Source organism: Elephantulus edwardii, unplaced genomic scaffold (assembly GCF_000299155.1).
Source record: "Elephantulus edwardii isolate Elephantulus edwardi_28Jun2011 unplaced genomic scaffold, EleEdw1.0 scaffold00002, whole genome shotgun sequence".
NCBI classification, from domain to species: Eukaryota; Metazoa; Chordata; class Mammalia; order Macroscelidea; family Macroscelididae; genus Elephantulus; species Elephantulus edwardii.
The window spans coordinates 38,799,858-38,817,258 of record NW_006399752.1 but is presented as its reverse complement, the minus strand read 5'-3'; the positions used below and the strand labels follow the sequence as shown (position 1 = coordinate 38,817,258).

At 51.6% G+C, this 17,401-nt stretch overlaps 1 protein-coding gene across 1 annotated transcript in view; it reads right to left on the bottom strand.

The window, feature by feature from the left end:
* CLMN (calmin (calponin-like, transmembrane)) overlaps positions 1 to 17,401 on the bottom strand; it is a 144,427-nt gene that overhangs the window by 120,852 nt on the left and 6,174 nt on the right. The window contains exon 2 of the mRNA XM_006879190.1: positions 17,332 to 17,398. Within this exon, the coding sequence (XP_006879252.1) occupies positions 17,332 to 17,398 (67 nt within the window). The remainder of the gene's footprint in view (positions 1 to 17,331; positions 17,399 to 17,401) is intronic.

Below are 17,401 nucleotides of genomic sequence, written 5' to 3'. Positions count from 1 at the left end.
ATGCATTTCCACAATCATATCCCAAGCGATCTTTTTTTACGATGCATTTCCACAATCATATCCCAAGCGATCTTTTTTTACGATGCATTTCCACAATCATATCCCAAGCGATCTTTTTTTAACCATATTTGCTCCTGAGCCACATCCCGTCTAGGAGGACCTCGCTAGCCACACTGCCGTCTCAAGCACATTGTGTGCTTTAGAAACTGCTGTTGTGTGTCACTGAGTCAGAAACGAGTCACAGCTGACCTTCTGCTGGGTCAGTAAATCACACAAGACGAGACTGCCTGCCTTTCTCCTGTCCAGCAGCCGGTGACCTCAAACTGTCTTTGGGCAAGCAGGCCAGCTCCTAACCACCAGGCCACCAATGCTCCCTCAAAGAGGGAAATTATTGGAACATTTTATTGCATTTCGTTGTGGGCTTTTTGTTTGTTGTTGTTGTTGTTGTGTATCATTGAACCGACCCACAGCTGACCCTCCAGCGGGTTTTCAAATGTGGAAAATCCCACGGGAAGAGACTGACCATCCTTCTCCCACGGAACAACCAGTGGATTCGAACTGTGAGCCACGGTGTTGGCAGTGTCAAGTGGCATTACTGTGACCACGACTGGTTTCATAAATTCAGTATCATGAAGATGACAGGACCGTAAACAAACAAAAGTTAGGAAAAATAAAGGAGATGCCGCTGAGTTGACACTGATTCACAGTGACCCCAGAGTGACCCCACGCGTATCAGAGGAGAACTATACCCCACAGGGCAGTCAATGCGGAGTCCTTGAAATTACATCACCAGGCCTTTCTCCAGAGGTGCCTGTGGGTGAATTCGAACCTCCTGCCCCTCAGTCAGCAGACTCAGCTCAGTCAAGCCACTGCTGGGTACCGTCAAGCCAGAGCCAACCCAGAGCTGGGTTGGCAGCGTCGGTGGCACGGAGGGCACGGGCCAGCTTTCTTCTGCAGAGCAGCTGGTGGGTCTGAACCTTGTGCACACTGAGTTGGCAGCTCAAGGGAAGAGGAAGTTGGTAGAAATGAACGAAACACTGTAAGGACAATAGGATGTCACTGGAATATGCTGAAATGGTCCCCACCCCAGGAACCGAAGTCCCCTCGGAACTTGTCAAGACTTAAGGAGCTGCAGTTAAAGCATCTAACTGCCAAGCAGAAGGTGAGTGGTTTGAACCCACCCGCTGCTTTGTAGGAGGACATGGCAGTCTGCTGCTGCAGACTTGCGTGTGCGGGTGAGGGGGTCTCACCCTGGCGACCCTGAAGGACGGAGAAGAGCTGCCCCCCACCCCCACGAGGTAGCCTAGGTTCCAATCTTACAGAAGCTGGTCAGGTCTTTTCTCTGGTGGATTCCAAGCCCCGGGGGACAGCCACACTCTATCCTGTGGAGTCACTGTCAGTGGGAAAGGACTCCAGGGGAACAGGCTTTGTTTCCTAGGTCCAGGCTCCTGCAATTTAACATCTGATATCAGGTAACCGAAAGCTAGGACCTGCCCACACGTCAATACACTCACCTTGTTCTCTTGCTTTCTAAACAGGCTCTGATGTGTGTTGCATTGCTGTTTACCCATAACAGACTTGCTCTGGTTAACTCAGCTCCCAAGAACACGAGGGTAGAAATGCCACCAAAATATCCCAACTAGAGGGACTGCAGAGCATTACGCTGAGTGAACTAACTCAGTCCTATGAGGACAAATACTGTATAAGACCATTATTGCAGAACGAGTATGTGGATCCATGGGGGGTGGGGAACAAAGGAGTGAGGTTAGATGGAGGTGGTTTATCACAGGGTCACACAATCTGATGGGTGGAGGAAGAGGTGGGTGAAGCAAACAGGAAAGATCTGGGTGGAAAACACTGTATATGAACTTTGTAAATAAACCAGTACATTAAAAAAAAAGTAAATCTCAACAATGAGCAAGACAATGTGGCACTGGAATAAAGACAGACTTATACACAGATCAATGGAATGAAAGTGCAAGCTCAGAAATAAACACATATATGTATGGCCAAAAAAAAAATCTCAACTATTGCTCTCAGTGGATTCCAACTGGCAGCAAGCCCACAGGACAGGGCAGGAGCGCCCCACAGGGTGTCCACGGCTGGAATGTTCTAGAAACTAGATGGCCACATGACTCTCCCACAGAGTGGGCAGGCACAGGGCAGGGCTCCAGGATCTCTAGGAAGGGTGTGGGCTCAAACCCAGTGTCAGAAAGTACACGTGGTCCAGGGGGCAGGAGACATTTGGTGGTGACCTAGGCCCAGGAGTCAGCGAGGTTAGCAGGAGTCAGAGGGCACCATCAGAGGTCAGGCAGGGTATGTGTCCCACCCCAAAATGATCTGATGAATTACCAGACCCCAGAACCCAACTCTAAACATGTGTTTATCCGGAAATGGTCTCTGTGGATGTTGTCATTCCACTTCAAGGAGCCCTGGTGGCACAGGGGTTAAGCCCTTGACTGCCAACACAAAGGTTGGGAGGATGAACCCTCCATATCTCCTCTGGAGATTAAAATAAAACAAAAAACCCACCAAAACCACTACTGTTGGTCCCAGCACGCAGCCACCCTTCTCTGGGGCTCCGAGGCCCATGATTAATGATCTCAGATAAGATAGTTATCAGCTTATTTATGGAAAGTTCCTGGCATCAAGGCTTTATCTGAGCTCATGCCAGGATGACTACTATCAGGCCATCCACAGTGGACTAAAGCTGATTTGCATACACTGGATTAGAGGAGACATGGTAACCACATGCTTCAAGGTAGACTGGAAGTAAGGCCTGACTGTTGACACTGCTTTCCTCCTGCCTATCCCCTGTGCCATGGTCTTCATCTTGAGCACCCGGCTAAAAGACCACTCAGAAGATTGTGATCAACCTCCAAATTCCTCTCCCTAAAGATGGTGAGGGCCTCTGCTTAGCTGAACCTAACAGGATCAGATTTGAAGCTCAACACCAGCCTGCTCCTTACCAAACTACAGCACTCAAAGATTATAGACGTAGAGTCAGAGGATAAGGAAAGGGGATTGGTCTGTGTGAAACGGAAACTGCATCTCCACATGCTCTGGGCATGCTGTTACGAGGGGCGGTCCCTGGAAAAAGACACCATGCTTGGAAAGGTGAAAGTTCAGCATAGAGAGGAAGAGCCTGAAGAGACGGACTGACACGGTGACTGCAGCAATGGGTACACATATTTCAGATACGATGAGGACGGCACAGGACAGGGCAGGGTTCAGATCCATTGTTCTGGGGTCACTAGGAGTTGAGATGATTCAATGGCATCTAACAACAACAACAATAACAAGATCTCTTTGGGAGGAGGAGGAGGCTACCCATCTTTCTCCCAGAGCAGCTGGTGGATTCAAAACACTGACCTTTCACGGTTTTGTTGTTGTGAACCACAGCATCGGAACTGACCCATAGCTGATCCTCCGGAAGGTATTCAGAGGCAGTTAATCACATGGGAGGATACTGCCCATCCTTCTCCCGGGAGCACCTGGTGGCCTCGAACAGTGTACCTCTGGGATTGCAGAACAGCTTCTTGCCACCTGGCCACCCGAGCTCCCTGACTTTCTAGGTACCAGCCCAATGTATGACTCACTCCTCCCAAAAGATGCCAGCCTTGGAAACTTTACAGGACAGTTGTGCCCTGCCTTGCAGAATCGCTTTAAATCAACACAGCCCCTACCCTCGTGGGGGCCATGGGAGGCCACACAGGAGCAGGGTGCGCTCCGTCCCCTATGACGGGAGTCCTAAGAAACTGACCACAGATGCAGAGACGGCCAGGAGAAGACAGAGGGAGAGGCTGGGGTTGTGCCTGTCCAGTCAAAGGGCATCAGGACGACCACTGCCTGAATGAGACAGGAAAAGCACGGCTCCCTAGTGCCCTCAGAGTGACACAGCCCTGCAGACCCCCAGCATCAGGCCTCCAGCCTCCAGAGCAGACCCAGAACACTCGTCCTGTGTTAAGGGCCTGTCTGTGGAACCTGCTGGAACAGCACCAGGTCATGGGCTAGGGGACGAGGTTGGGAGCAAGAAGGTGCGGGAGGCCAGCGGATGCTATCCGCAGGACGACAGCCCCCAGGTCACCCACAGAAGCAGAGTGAAGCAAAACAGGAGAAGCAGATGGAGACGGAGGTAAAGCTGCATCAGGACCCCAACCTGCGGGCCACCTGAGGGCTCCAGTTATTCCACCACAAACTGGCACACCGTGTCCCCTTCCCACCCCTGCCCCAGTTCCTGCCAGCTCAGGGCACTGCTTGTTAAGTATGTCAAACCACGGAGGATTAAAATAGTTTAAAAGAGGAGATGGACAGAAATATTCCAAAAGCTGCCTGGAGAACCCCAGGAGACGGAGCTGGGGTGGGGCATGACGTCATCAGTGGCAGAAGGTCCTTCTGACGAGACCCCAAGCTCCCAGGAACTGGAAGGGCCTGCTGGTCATCACCAAAATGCAAAGTCTCCTGGGTGTGTCCTCTTCCTCCAGACTCTGGGCGATCACCTTCTAGAAGCAGTGGCTACAGAGCCCAAGAAGGGCAAACACAAAAGGACCATATCAACTGACCGGGTTCCCCCTGGGACTCAGCCCCTCCACTGCCCCACTCAGGACTGGGCACAATCCTGCGGAGAACCAGCTGGTCTCTCCCTGCTTCCACACCCACCCTTACCCCTGCGGCGACCGCTGACCGTGTACCGTGGACCTTGGTTCCGGCACACTTATCCCAGTCTTGTGACAGCTGTGTCCTCTCTGGGACCCCCCTCCATCTCCAGCCTTCAGCGTGTTGAGACTTCTCCACAGCTCCTACATACGGATCTTCATGGGGAGGGAGGATGGTGGGGAATATGCCCCAGGCACCTCACAGCCAGCAGGTCATCAACAGAGGGGGAAACTGTGGAGGCTTTCACTGTACTTGCGTCCACAACTAAGACCCATGGAAGCAACAGTTGGGAAATCAAGTGATGTAATACACTGGGAAAATGTGCTGCCAGGGACTTCTTCAGAGTGCCAAAGAGCAAAGATGTCACTGTGAGGACTAAGGTGTGCCTGACTCAAGCCATGGTATTTTCAGTTGTAAGGGAAACCTGGACAATGACTGAAGACTGAAGAAGAACTGATGCCTCTGAAAGGTGGTGCTGACAGAGAACATTTACCATGATGGCAGCAGAAGGACAAATCTGTTTTGTGCAAGTGCAGCCAGCATGCTCCTTAGAAGCAAAGGTAGTTTAGCCTCACAGTCTCTGGACGTGTTATCGTGAGGGGCAGTCCTGGGAGAAGGACTTCATGCTTGGTAAAGTAGAAGGTCCTCACAAAGGAGGAGACCCCTCTGTGAGATGGACTGACTCTGTGTCAACAACAAGGTGAGCTGAGCTGCAGCTGTGAGTGTGGTACATGACCAGGCAGGGTTTCAGCTCTATTGTATCCAGGACTGCTAGGAGTCAGGACCTATTTAACAGCAACAAAAACGTATTATCAGCCCTTGGAAAACACATCTGGGCCGGTACACACGTAACAGCTGTCACCTGAGCACCGCTGACCTGTCCAGGCATGTGCCTGAGGCTGGGCTTACAGAACAGACCCTAGCCTTCTCCAGGAAAGGCCTCCAGATGCCCACATGCTGATGAAAGGGCTGCTGGGACTCCCTTCTACATACCTAAGAGCATTTCTTTCCTTCCTTCCTTCTTCAGAGGAGGGTGGGCGGCCTCATCTACTGAGTCCAGGCTCCCTGGGCCCTGGGGGCACCCCTGCTTGTGGGTAGTGTCACCCAGCGGCAGCACATACGAGGACCAACTGAGGCGTCAGGAGTGGACTGCCATTGGAGGAGGAGGGGTAGGAGGCACAGAGGCAGCTGTGCAAAGTCAACTCTCCAGGTTCTCACCACTTCAGGTGGGCCACAGAGAGGTACCCCCACACACACACACACTCTAAGATGGAACAAGAGGTCCAGTGAAAACAGTGAGTGAATGAACGGACAAGCTGTTAGGTGCTATCGAGGTGGCTTCACAGCACGGTGACCGTCCTTATAAAAGAACGAAACGCTACCCAGGCCTACAGCCTTCTCAGCCGCTTCTAAACCAGAGCCATTGTTGCACCCACTGAGTCAGGTCTGGTTATACTCAATTCCAGTACCGTCACTGGAACTTGAAAACACACACACAAGGGTGAAGTCTCTCTCAGGGAGGAGTGATAGGGAAGGGCAAAGGATACACTGACAAAGGAGATTAATCAGAACTGGTTTTGACAAGCACTGTGGCAATGGGACAATTAAAACAGACTTTCAAGGGGGAAAAAAAAGAGGAACGAACGAACTGGGGGAGGGTAGAGAAAATAGTGCAACAATGAATGAGTAGAAATAAACACACACACACACACACACACACACACACACGCACACACCCCTCCCTAGCAGAGAGCATTTACTAACAGTTTCACCATTCCTCGGTTTAAAGGGTTAGATGCTGTTGTTGTTAGGTGCCATCAAAGGCACTATGACTCACAGTGACCCCCTGATCACCACATCTGAACCTTGGCCTGTCCTTTGTCCTCAGCATCTCTGTCCTGTTCAAGCCCACTGTGACGGTCACTGTGTCTGTCCATCCCCTCGAAGGGTTTCCTCTCTTCTGCTGACCTACCTTTTCCAGAATGACGTTTCTCTTTAAGGACTGGGTCCTTCTGAAAATATGCCCCAAATAATTTTGTTTAAAAAATAAATTGTTGTTGTTGTTGTTTTTCCAGTACTATGAAATATCTTTTCCATTGCAGTAATTAAAAAAATGCAGAAGAACAAAGACTGTACCCCCTCCATTACAGATTACATCTCAACATCAAGAAAACAAACTCCTCGCCACGCAACCAAAAGGCAACACTGAAGATAAGATGAGGCTGTGAATGACTCCACCGTATCTGGATCCATAATCAACATCTTTGATAGCAGCAGTCAGGGGACCAGGAGTCCTACTGCACTGGGAAACCCTACAGTCAGGGATTGAGGGGCGGTTATGTTATAGTTTGAGGACTGAAGTGTACCTGATTCAAGCCCTCCTCTTTTCAGCCACGTGCTACACATGTGAGAGTTGGACAATGAATAAAGATGACAGAAGAATTGAGGCCTTTGAACTGTGGTGCTGGGAAACAGTGCTGAAGGCCCCATGGACGGCCAGAAGAACAAACACGTATGTCTTGGAGAGGGTGCAGCCAGAGTGCTTCCTGGAGTCAAGAGCGAAGAAGCTTTGTCTCATACTTTGGGCATGTTGCTAGGAGAGGCTATTCCTTGGAGAGGGACATCAGGCTTGGAAAGGTAGGAGGTGGTAAAGAAACAGAAGACCCTCAATCAAGTGGACGGACTGACACAGTGGCTGCAGCAATGGCCTGGAGTGTGTTAGAGATTGTGAGGATGGCACAGGATAGGACAGGGTGCAGATCTATTATTCAAAAGAGGAGTCGCTATGAGTCGTACCATAACAATATCAACAACATTGTAGTGGAAAGCAGCCTTAGGTAACAGGCCAATGAATGAGCATGGCTATGTTCAAACACAACTTTATTTACCGAATCAGGCAACAGATGAGATTTGTCATGTCCTTAGTTTGTCAACTCTCACTCGGATAGAAAATAGTAATAATAATAATAATAATAATAATAATAATAATAATAATAAAGGAAAGGTAAAAAGTGGAACTGGTGATGAAAGACCGTCAGAGATTCTTTAATGCCACACTTGGGACGTTTGATGCTGTCTCCAATTCTCTCGCTGACTGACACAATCTGTCAGTCTTTTTTTAAAAAGCACAGGGGGAGAGGGGAGATAAAAAAAGGTTTCTATGGGAACAAGGAGCTCATTTTTTAATGATTCAACCACGCAGAAGAAGACCAGTGCATTTTCCCTCTCCCCCCTCAGAAGCCGGGCAGACTGCCTGAGGGCTCACGGGGCCCACTGACTTTGTCCCGCGCCTCAGCTGTTCCAGTCAAAAATTAAATCCAGAGTGTTCCGCAGGTCAGGAGGCCAGTTAGTGAAACCAAGGCCTCTCCCCAGCCCCACTGCCCTGCGGCCAGGAGGCTGCTCCCCAGGAGTCAAGGCCAACCAGGAAGACGTGAGGGGGGTGAGACCTCCTCTCAAGTTAAGTATCCTCCCAATGACACAAGTTCTAGAAAGTACCACACGTCAACTCTAACTTACAGAGACCTGTGGGGCAGATAAGAACCATCTCTCATGTTTTCCAAAACTGCATTTTTACAGAAGCAGATTCCCTCATCTTCCTCCCGCAGAGAGGCTAGTGGGTTTGAACCACTGACCTCTTGATTGGCAGCCAGCACTTAACCATGGTGTTCCCAGGGAACTGTTTCTAGAAGGTAACAGAGGAGAGAAGGTAGGTGACCTTGGCTTTGGCCAGGATTTTATAGATACAAGACTAAAAGCCTGACCCATAAAAGGAAAAGTCAGTTAAGGGGAACTTCACTAAAACGAGAAACTTCAGCTCTGCGAAAAATGCTACAGACAGAAGACAACACGCAGAAGGAGAGAAAATTCTCGACACGTACCTGATAAAGGACACCTGGAAGACACAACCCACTCTCGCTTTAGCACCTGGGCGCGTGGGTGACAAAAAGGAGCACAGTGCGGTGTAGGGGACTCTCTGCCTCCTTGGCTGTGTGACCCCAAACGGGTCACCAAGCCCCTCTGTGCACCTTCAAAGCAGCACAGCTAGTTCAGCCTGGACCTCGGAGCCCTGTCTCAGGATTTCACCGAAACCAAGGATGAGCGAACGGCTGACTCGTACAAAGTGAGGCTGCAGCCCTTCCCACGCTGGACCCAGGGTGGCGTCGAGGCTCAAGCACCCAGCAGGGAAAAGGACCTGGGAACAGTCAGTTGGGTGTAGCCTGTGGACACTTGCCCACGTGTGTGTGTGTGTGTGTGTGTGTGTGTGTGTGTGTGTGTGCGCGCGCCAGGGACTCCAGCGTTCCCCAATCAAGGCGCTGCAGCCCCCTCCCATCCAACTCTCTCATTTTACAAATGAGGAAACTGAGGCACAGCAGGGGAAGACATTTCCCCAGGAACCCGCAGCCAGGGTCCCAGCCGAGCCCCCAGGCTGTGGTCCCCCCATGGCTCAGGGCCCAACCTTGACAAGCCTTTCCAGAGGATTCCACACCCACGTCACAGGGATGGGACTGGAAGATGGCCTTTCACCTCCAAGCTGGTGGCCCGACTCCAGCAGGTTCCCGGTGACTCAGCCCAAGGACCCAGTCACACTGCCCCGGGCAGTGAGTGCCCCAGCAGGTCCTGGAGGCAGAGAAATGCCTGTTTCATTTGATTCTGTGTTTTATACAGAAACGTCAGCTCTTACACTAGGCCCTCCAGGAGTCGGGAGGGAGAGGGACGGAGGGGACATCCTTCCTACTCCTGCTCAACACCGTGCCCTCTGTGTCCAGACCACACTGCCTGCTGTGTACCTACACAGTGGACACAAAGTCCCAGGACTAGTAGGGACGCTGGTGTGGCACTGGGGGTCAGACCACTCCAGGGTTCAGATAACAGGCTAAGGGGACTGGATATCAGCCAGCTCGGACCACCTGAGCTCATGCCCCAGCCCTATGCACAACAGTCTTCCTTGTCCTGGGGAACCAGGCACTGCCCTGGCCCCTACCTGTTGCGCTCAGTCCAGGGGCTGGGCGTGCACCTGGAGCCATGGAGACCTGCCGAGGGCCACATGTTTGGACAGGGAGTTCGTGGTGGTAAAAACGGTTACCACACTCAGGTGCATCCAAAGGTGCGTCGGGAGGAAGGCCTGCTGATGCTTCTGATCAGTTATTAGAAGTCCCACATGCATCATTCTCCCAGGACCACATGGGGTCAGAATCAACTCAGTGGCGCCTGATTTGGTTTCTCAGTTGCAAAATTATGGTTAACTGAAAGAGGTGACTGAGGTACAGCCTGGAAAGAGGTCACTGTAGGAGGGGCTGTAAACACAAGGGGCTGAGCCTGTGCTGAAGCCATTCCAATGGAAAGGTGACAGGGACAGCACGGGTGTGGGCAGGTCCTTCTGAAACACCCAGGGGCACACCTGCCTCTGAGCCCGCTGTCTCCCAGCAACTCGCCTCCCGCCCACACAGACCCCACAAGAGCCGCTCTGCGGCTTCAACTCAGCCTTTAAAGCTCAGTTCCAGGCCTCCTCATCTGAGAAGCCCTACCAGATGCAAGCTACAGGAGTCCTGGTGGCTCAGAGGTTAAGAACTTGAGCTGCTATATAAGAAGTCAGTGGTTCGAACCCACCAGCCACTCCCTGGGACAAAGACATAAGAGTCCATCTCAGCATTTACAGCCATGGAAGCCTTCTCGGCTGTTCTACTCTAGGTCTTAAGTCAGAACGGACTCAAAGGTAACGGATTTTGTTGGTTTTTTTGGTTTGTTTTCGCAAGAAAGATGGGAGATTGCTTGGGTCAGCAGGACCTGGGTTCAAATCCCAGTTCCACTTGTAAGTCTTTGGGGCAAGTCATTTAGTGTCCAGACAGAGGATCCAGACGGAAGGTTTACGGAAATCAGAGAGGAACACGTGGCCCAGTGCTGGCATCCAGGGTGTGCCCAGCCAAGCCCTTATCATCAACCCATCGGACAGTCGTAAAGAGTACAAATGCTCCTTCCTGGCTGTCCCCCAGGAGACAACCTCTGACTGAAGGGTCACTGCAGACAGGTGGGAACTCCACTGAGGGGATTACAGGGAGCAGGGTCCCCTGATCCATCTCCACCCAGAACCACACCTCTAGGCCAAGCTGAGAAAGCTGGGAGCAGGAGGTTGAGGGCACAGTGCCAACCCCAAACAAGGCTGCCACTGCCCCAAAGGAGACAGCCCCAAGCCGACCGACGTCTCTGCCTCCAGCCTCAGAAGACAGGCTGACAAGTGTCACGCTCCTGAAGACAGGGACGGGAGTCAGCTCAGCACCCCAATGTGCAGGGGGCCCCGTCTTTGCTAAACTGAGTGGAATGGACCTGGGAGTAGTCTGGGTGACCAAGGCTTCCTGTATGAGCCAGTACATCTGCCAATGCTGGCCAAGAGGCCAACTGAACCCCGTCTGCTGGAACACCCAGAAAAATCCTGGGATCAAGGCAGAGGAGAAGTGATTACTCCCACAGTCCTGGCATCAAAAAGGCAAAGGCGCCCCCAGCACCCTCAGCTGGCAGAGACCTGAGGCCCAGACCAGTCAGCTGACCATCTTTGATCTCAATTCCAGCCCATGTGGCTTCAAGGAAGTGGTCAGGCCACTGGGCAGAGGCTGTCAGCACCCCTGAGATGTCATTTTCTCCTTCTTGAAAAGGTCAACAGCTTGGACTACCCCTGTGTCCTTGCACAGGGCCCTGTGGGGGTGGCACAGGCTGTCTTGGCCCGGAGGGACGTCCATGCTGTGTCCCAAGTCCTTGGTCACAAATATCTCTATAAGCCACCAGAGTGGACAGACTACCAGGCACCCTCATCTACTGCTGAAACTAGGTAGTGAGGGCCTGGCCCCCGGGGGAGGAACCAAGCTTTCAGGCCAGTTCCCCCACCTCTGGTCTCCAAAAACTGTACATCTGAGCATTCCTTGGGGTTGATTTGCTCGCATCACAATCTTACCCAGCTGCAGTCCATCATCCCACAGTCAGCGACACAGGGTGAGAGGGGGTCTCCAAAGAGCAGAGGCCAACACACCTCCTACCTGAACACTGAGGAATCAAGATCCTTCCAGCCAGTGTAAAACGGTGCAACCACTGTGGAAGGTGGTGTGGCGTTTTCTCAAAAAGTTGCAAATAGAGATACCATTTCACCTAGAAATTTCACTACTGGGAATATACCCCAAAGAGGCTATAACTGTCACCCAGGCAGATACATGCAAACCCATGTTTATCACAGCTTTGTTCACAATAGCAGGAAGTTGGAAACTACCTAAGTGCCCATCAACAAACAAATGGATAGAGAAGCTGTGGTATATTCACACAATGGAATACTATGCTGCATTGAAAAATAAGGAACTCATGCAATATTATTCAAAATGGGTGACCCTGGAGGACATTATGCTGAGTGAAATATCTCAGTCACAAAAGGACAAATACTGCATGGTGCCACTGTTGTGAAACAGGACTGACCTCGAGGTTGGGGGAGAGACTGAGAAAGATGGGTTCAATAATGTACACTGCATTGAAATAGATGAGGGAGAAAACGGTTTAAAAGGGATATGTGATTAGGTATTTCTGTCATGACAGGAGTCCAGAGCAGAGGAGTAGACCTGGGGAGAGGGACTGTAAAACAATGAAAGAATTTTTCTTTTACTTTTCCAAGAAGGGAGTGTACTGGGGAGGGGGGAGGTTGGGAGGGGAGAAAAGTGCAACAGTGAATGAATGGAAATCCAAAGTCTCTGTAAAGTTTCATTGAAATCAAGAGTAAAAATTTTTTTTAAAAGATCCTTCCAGTCCACACGGCCACATGTGTGTCATCTCTAGGTACCACTGAGGCGGCCGTGACTTACAGCAACCCTGTGCACACGACAACAAGACAGGACCGGTCCTGCACCAGCCTCACAGCCACTGCTGAGTTTAAGCCCCTGTTCCAGCCGCTGGATGACGCCGTCTCGTCGAGAGGCTTCCTTGCTGTCACACTCTACCAGGCGTGATGTCTTTTTTCCAGAGACTGGTCACTCCTGACAGTAGGAGACGGCAGAGTAGATGCAACAAAGCCTCACCATCCTCGAATTTAAGGAGTATTCTGGTTGCATTGCTTCCAAGACAGATCTGCTAGGCTTCTTTGGCAGTCCATGGTGCGGTCACTATTCTTCACCAACTCAATTATCCAGAGGCATCAGTTCTTCTTTCGTCTTCCTTATTCATCATCCAACTTTCTCATCCATATGGTGCTGCTGTGTCAAGTACAACTCACAGCGACCCTGTGAACAGCAGATCTACACCCTGTCACATCCTTTGCCACCCTCATTTCTGACACATTCCATGCCACTGCTGCAGTCACTGTGTCAATCCATCTCATTGAGGGTCTTCCTCTCTTACACTGACCCTTTCCAAGGAAGAGTCTCTCCTTACAATACACCCAAAGTATGTGAGGCAAATGAAAAGACCACGGCTTTGGTCAAATGCACATTAATCCTCAAAGAGGTATCCTTCCTAAAGCGCTTTAAAGAGGTCCTCTGCTACAGATTTTCCCAATGCAAATCTCTCCCTTTAATCAGGAGAGAGCTACAGAGATTCAAAAACCAAACAAATGAGCCTTTACAGTAAAAGAGATGTTGGTAATACGCTCATTTCAGCAGCACATATCCCAAAATCGCAATGATACAGAGATTAGCATGGCTCCCGCACAAGGAAGGCACGCAAATTTGTGAAGCGGTCCATATTTTTACACGTCTTTTAAAAAATTTTAAAAAGTGGTCAAGCACTCAGCTATTACCCAAAAGGTCAGTGGTTGGAACCCAGCAACCACTCAGAAGGCAGGCAGGAAGAAGACGTAGCAGTCTGCTCCCAAGATATACATCCTCGGAAAGTGGGGAGCAATTCTACCATCTTAAAGGGTCACCATGAATGAGAACTGATTCTGTGGCAGTGTGTTTGGTTTCAGAGTCATTATTATGTTAAAGATGCTTTAAAGTCTGTATTTCTGTCATTTTTTTTTAATACATAGAAATGTATATGACTATTGGCTAAATACTACATAGGGAGCTCTGGGGGCTTAGGGATAAGGAGCTACACTGCCAACCCAAAGGCTCATGGTTCAAATCCACCAGCTGCTTCTTGGGACAAAGTTGGGCAATCTGATCCTGCACGATTTCCAGCCTCTGAAAACCCGCAGGCGGCGCAGCTATGAGTCAGTTCCAACTCCATGGTGCTCTACAACGACATCAAACACTACACGAGCAGAGCTCCGATGGTCTAGACTGCAGAGCGACACACCATGAACCCAAAGCTCTACTTCCCTGGTCGTCTGAACCCACCAGCTGCTTCGAGGGAGAAAGATGGGCAGTCTCCTCCTGTGTGATTTACAGCCTCTGAATACTTGCCTAAAAGATCAGTTTCAATCAATGGCAACGATTTGAGTTGCTGAAATACTATCTATGACCTCTGCTGGACTATTCCCACTTAATTACAAATCTGACCTACACACGTACTTAGGAACAGAAGGCATCTGTAATTCAGAAGCTGCATATACAGGATCTAATCTAGGTACAGCTATCACACCTGGGCAGCAAGTCGGCACCAGGCTTCAGCAGAGGCCCTTCCGCTGGCCTCCTCCTGCCTCCCTGACTGCCACCACACCTAGTCCAGATGGACAAGGGTCTGCAGTGTCACCCTGGCTGACGGCCACCAGCTGGTTCGGGCAGATGCTCTAAGCATGCGTGGGGTGCCTTCTGAACTCATCCTCCGGTCAGCACTTCCTGGACACCAGAGAGGCAAGCACTGAACATGTTCCTTTTAAGGACATCCATTTAAGAGACAACCTGGGAAAGAAGTTGGGTTCCTGCCCCAACTCCATTCCCACCTTCCTGTCAGCAATACTCATCAACAGGTCAGAGGTCTGGAGCCAGCAGCCACTCCACAGAAATGACCATAAAGTTTTACAGCCTTGCAAACTCTTTGGGGCAGTTCTGTTTTGTCCTCCAAGGTCACAGGGAGTCAAGGCAGACTCTGAGCCTACAGCTCCACTCCTGGGGACGCGCCCGACAGGACGGGGATGACTGTCCCTCACACACACCCTTATTCATAATTGCCACAAACTGCAAGACACCAAACTGTTCCTCAGCAGAAGGGTGGAGAAACAAACTATGGTACGCCCATCAAGCGGACCACGTTCAGTAATAAAAAGGAACTAAACCGGTACACAGTGTGTCAGGCTGCTAACTGGAAGGTGAGCCGTTTGAGTCCTCTGGCTGCTCTGTGGAAGACGGTCAGTCTCCTCCTGTAAAGGAGTACAGCCTCAGAAACCCAGCGAAGGTTGTTACACGTTGACACGGAACCAAAGGCAGTGGATTTGGGCTTAGAGTGGTATGAATCCCACCACAGATGGGACTGACCTAACACGAATGAATCCCACCGAACATAATGCTGAGTTTAAAAGGCTGAATCCCAAGAGCACATAACGGAGGAGTCCATTTTATATGAAACTGTAATGAGGAAATCAAATCCACTGCTGTCCAGTTAAGTCAACTCACAGTCACCCTGCAGGCCAGGGAGGAAGCATCAGGTTTCCAAGACCACAGATCTTGAAGAAGCGGTTGCCTTCTCTTTTACTCAGGGAGCAAGTGGAGGTTTGAACTGACAACCTTTTAGTTAGCAGCTAAGTTCCATAACACAGTATTCAACTCAACCCATTGCCATCAAGTCAGAACAGACTCACAGCTGACCCTGCAGCAGGTGTCAGAGGCTGTAAGCCACGCTGTGGCGGAGAACATCCACTTTTCTCCTGCAGAGCGGCTGGTGGATTTGAACTGTCTGTCTCTGGATTTACAACTCAACTCCCTACCCACGAGGCCACCAGCGCTCATCCCTATGGTATTAATGTATTAATATGCTATGTGAAAACATATCAATATGCTATGTCGGGGCTCCTTAGTTTGGAAAAATTCAAGCTAAGTCTGAATTACCTCCAGCACAGGAGGGTTACCATTTAATTGAGAGAGGAGATGAACAGCTGGTGTATCTTGATCTCGAGTGGTATATCCATATATGAAGACCCAGAGAGTTTAAACTGGAGATATGTGCACTTTATAGAGGACAAATGATTTGAAGCCAAGGGAGAGGGAAGAGTCAGCTCTGTGAACTTCTACTCATCCTTCAGGACCCATCTCGAATCATCCCAGATGTAAGGACTGCTCATTCTGTAGGATATCTCCTCACAAAACCCTGTCGCCTCTGCCCTACAGCCCTCTCTTGGAGGCCCAGAAGTCCCAGCTCTGAAGGGGTGTTCCCCAAACGCAAGGGATTTGGGGTCAACCATTGGTCAGAGTGCTCATTAAACACCCACTGGCCACCTAAGACCTACACGCCCTGAGAGCCCAAACCAGATACCATCGCGGCAAAAGGAGCTGTCTAAGGCCCACTCCCAGAGAGGGTGGTGGTTTTTCTCGGGCAACAAGATCCGGGCAAGTGCTTATTACCAAAAGACCATTAGCAACATCTCCAGCTCCATCTTCCTTTTCGTAAAAATTAAATTACAGTCCGAGATCAGGGTAGCCAAGAGCAAGCTCCATTCCAGCGTGCCCGGCTGCCTGGCTCCAGATCGCCTCTGCGGGTGCTGTTCTTGCCCAGCTGAGGGGCGGAGCCCGTGCCCCCGGCTCCCAGGAAACAGACTCTCAGGTGTAATGTTTAAACTTTACTGCCTGGCTGGCCCCTGGCCCGGATCACCTGCTGGGGGCGGGGCCACCACACCGACAGGCCCATCACCCTCCTCTCTGCCACGGCAGCCTAGCATCCCCCCTAAACCACCCCCCAATCCTAGAAGTCCTCGGAATCCAAGCCTACAGAGGACGCGTCTAAGGTAATTCACCTGCACAGGTGGGCACCTGAGGGGCCCGGAAACCGAACTCGGAAGAGTTGGAGGCTCTCACGATGATAAGCAAAGGCGGACAAACCCCCTCCACCAGGCGGACATCTGTTTGGGTGGGCGGAGTAGGGTGATATTTTTTTTGCCCTTTACACACTTGGATGCTTTCTAAGTTTTCAGACTCGGGAAAGATAAACACACTTCATCTGTGCAACAAGCCACCCCCAGCCCTGGACTCCAAGTTCACCTTGGCTCAAAACGCGGCACACTGCTGGGGTCTGCGCGGCGTGGAAGCATTACTGGAGGGGGGAAGAGTCTCGCCCTCTCCCCAGCTGCAGTCCGAGAACCGGCAGGGCAGTAGCCCGGGAAAGTGGCCGCCCTTGGGGGCCTGCTGGCCCCGCACCTACTCCCCTGCTCCCCCGCGGCGCTGCCCTCTCTCCAGCCCGGGGTAGCCGGGCTGGGGGGGGTCTCCGGACAGTGGGCGCACACACACTCGCACTCTCCCCTCCTCCCTGACCTGGGCCACCGCCCCCAAGAGCCCACGCGCACAACTTCTCCAAAGTCGCCGTGGTGGCTGCAGGGGGGCTGCTCCCGAGACGCAGATCCCAAAGGAAAATGGGGGACCTCGGACACACACACGTGTGCCGCCCTGCCCAGCCAGGCCCGGTGGAGCCGGCGCCAGGCGCCCAGCAGGGACTGGGGGGCAGTCTCCCGCGCCCCTCGAGCCCTCGCCGAGCTGCACCGGGCCAGCAGGCCGGGGGCACGGCTCCCCAGGCGCGCGCTCAGAGGCTGGGGTGTCCCCCCGCCTCCGGGGCCGCGGCGCGTACCTTGGAGGTTCTGGACGCGGATGTCGCTGATCTGCCCGATGAAGCCCTCGCGCTGGAACCAGTCCCACTC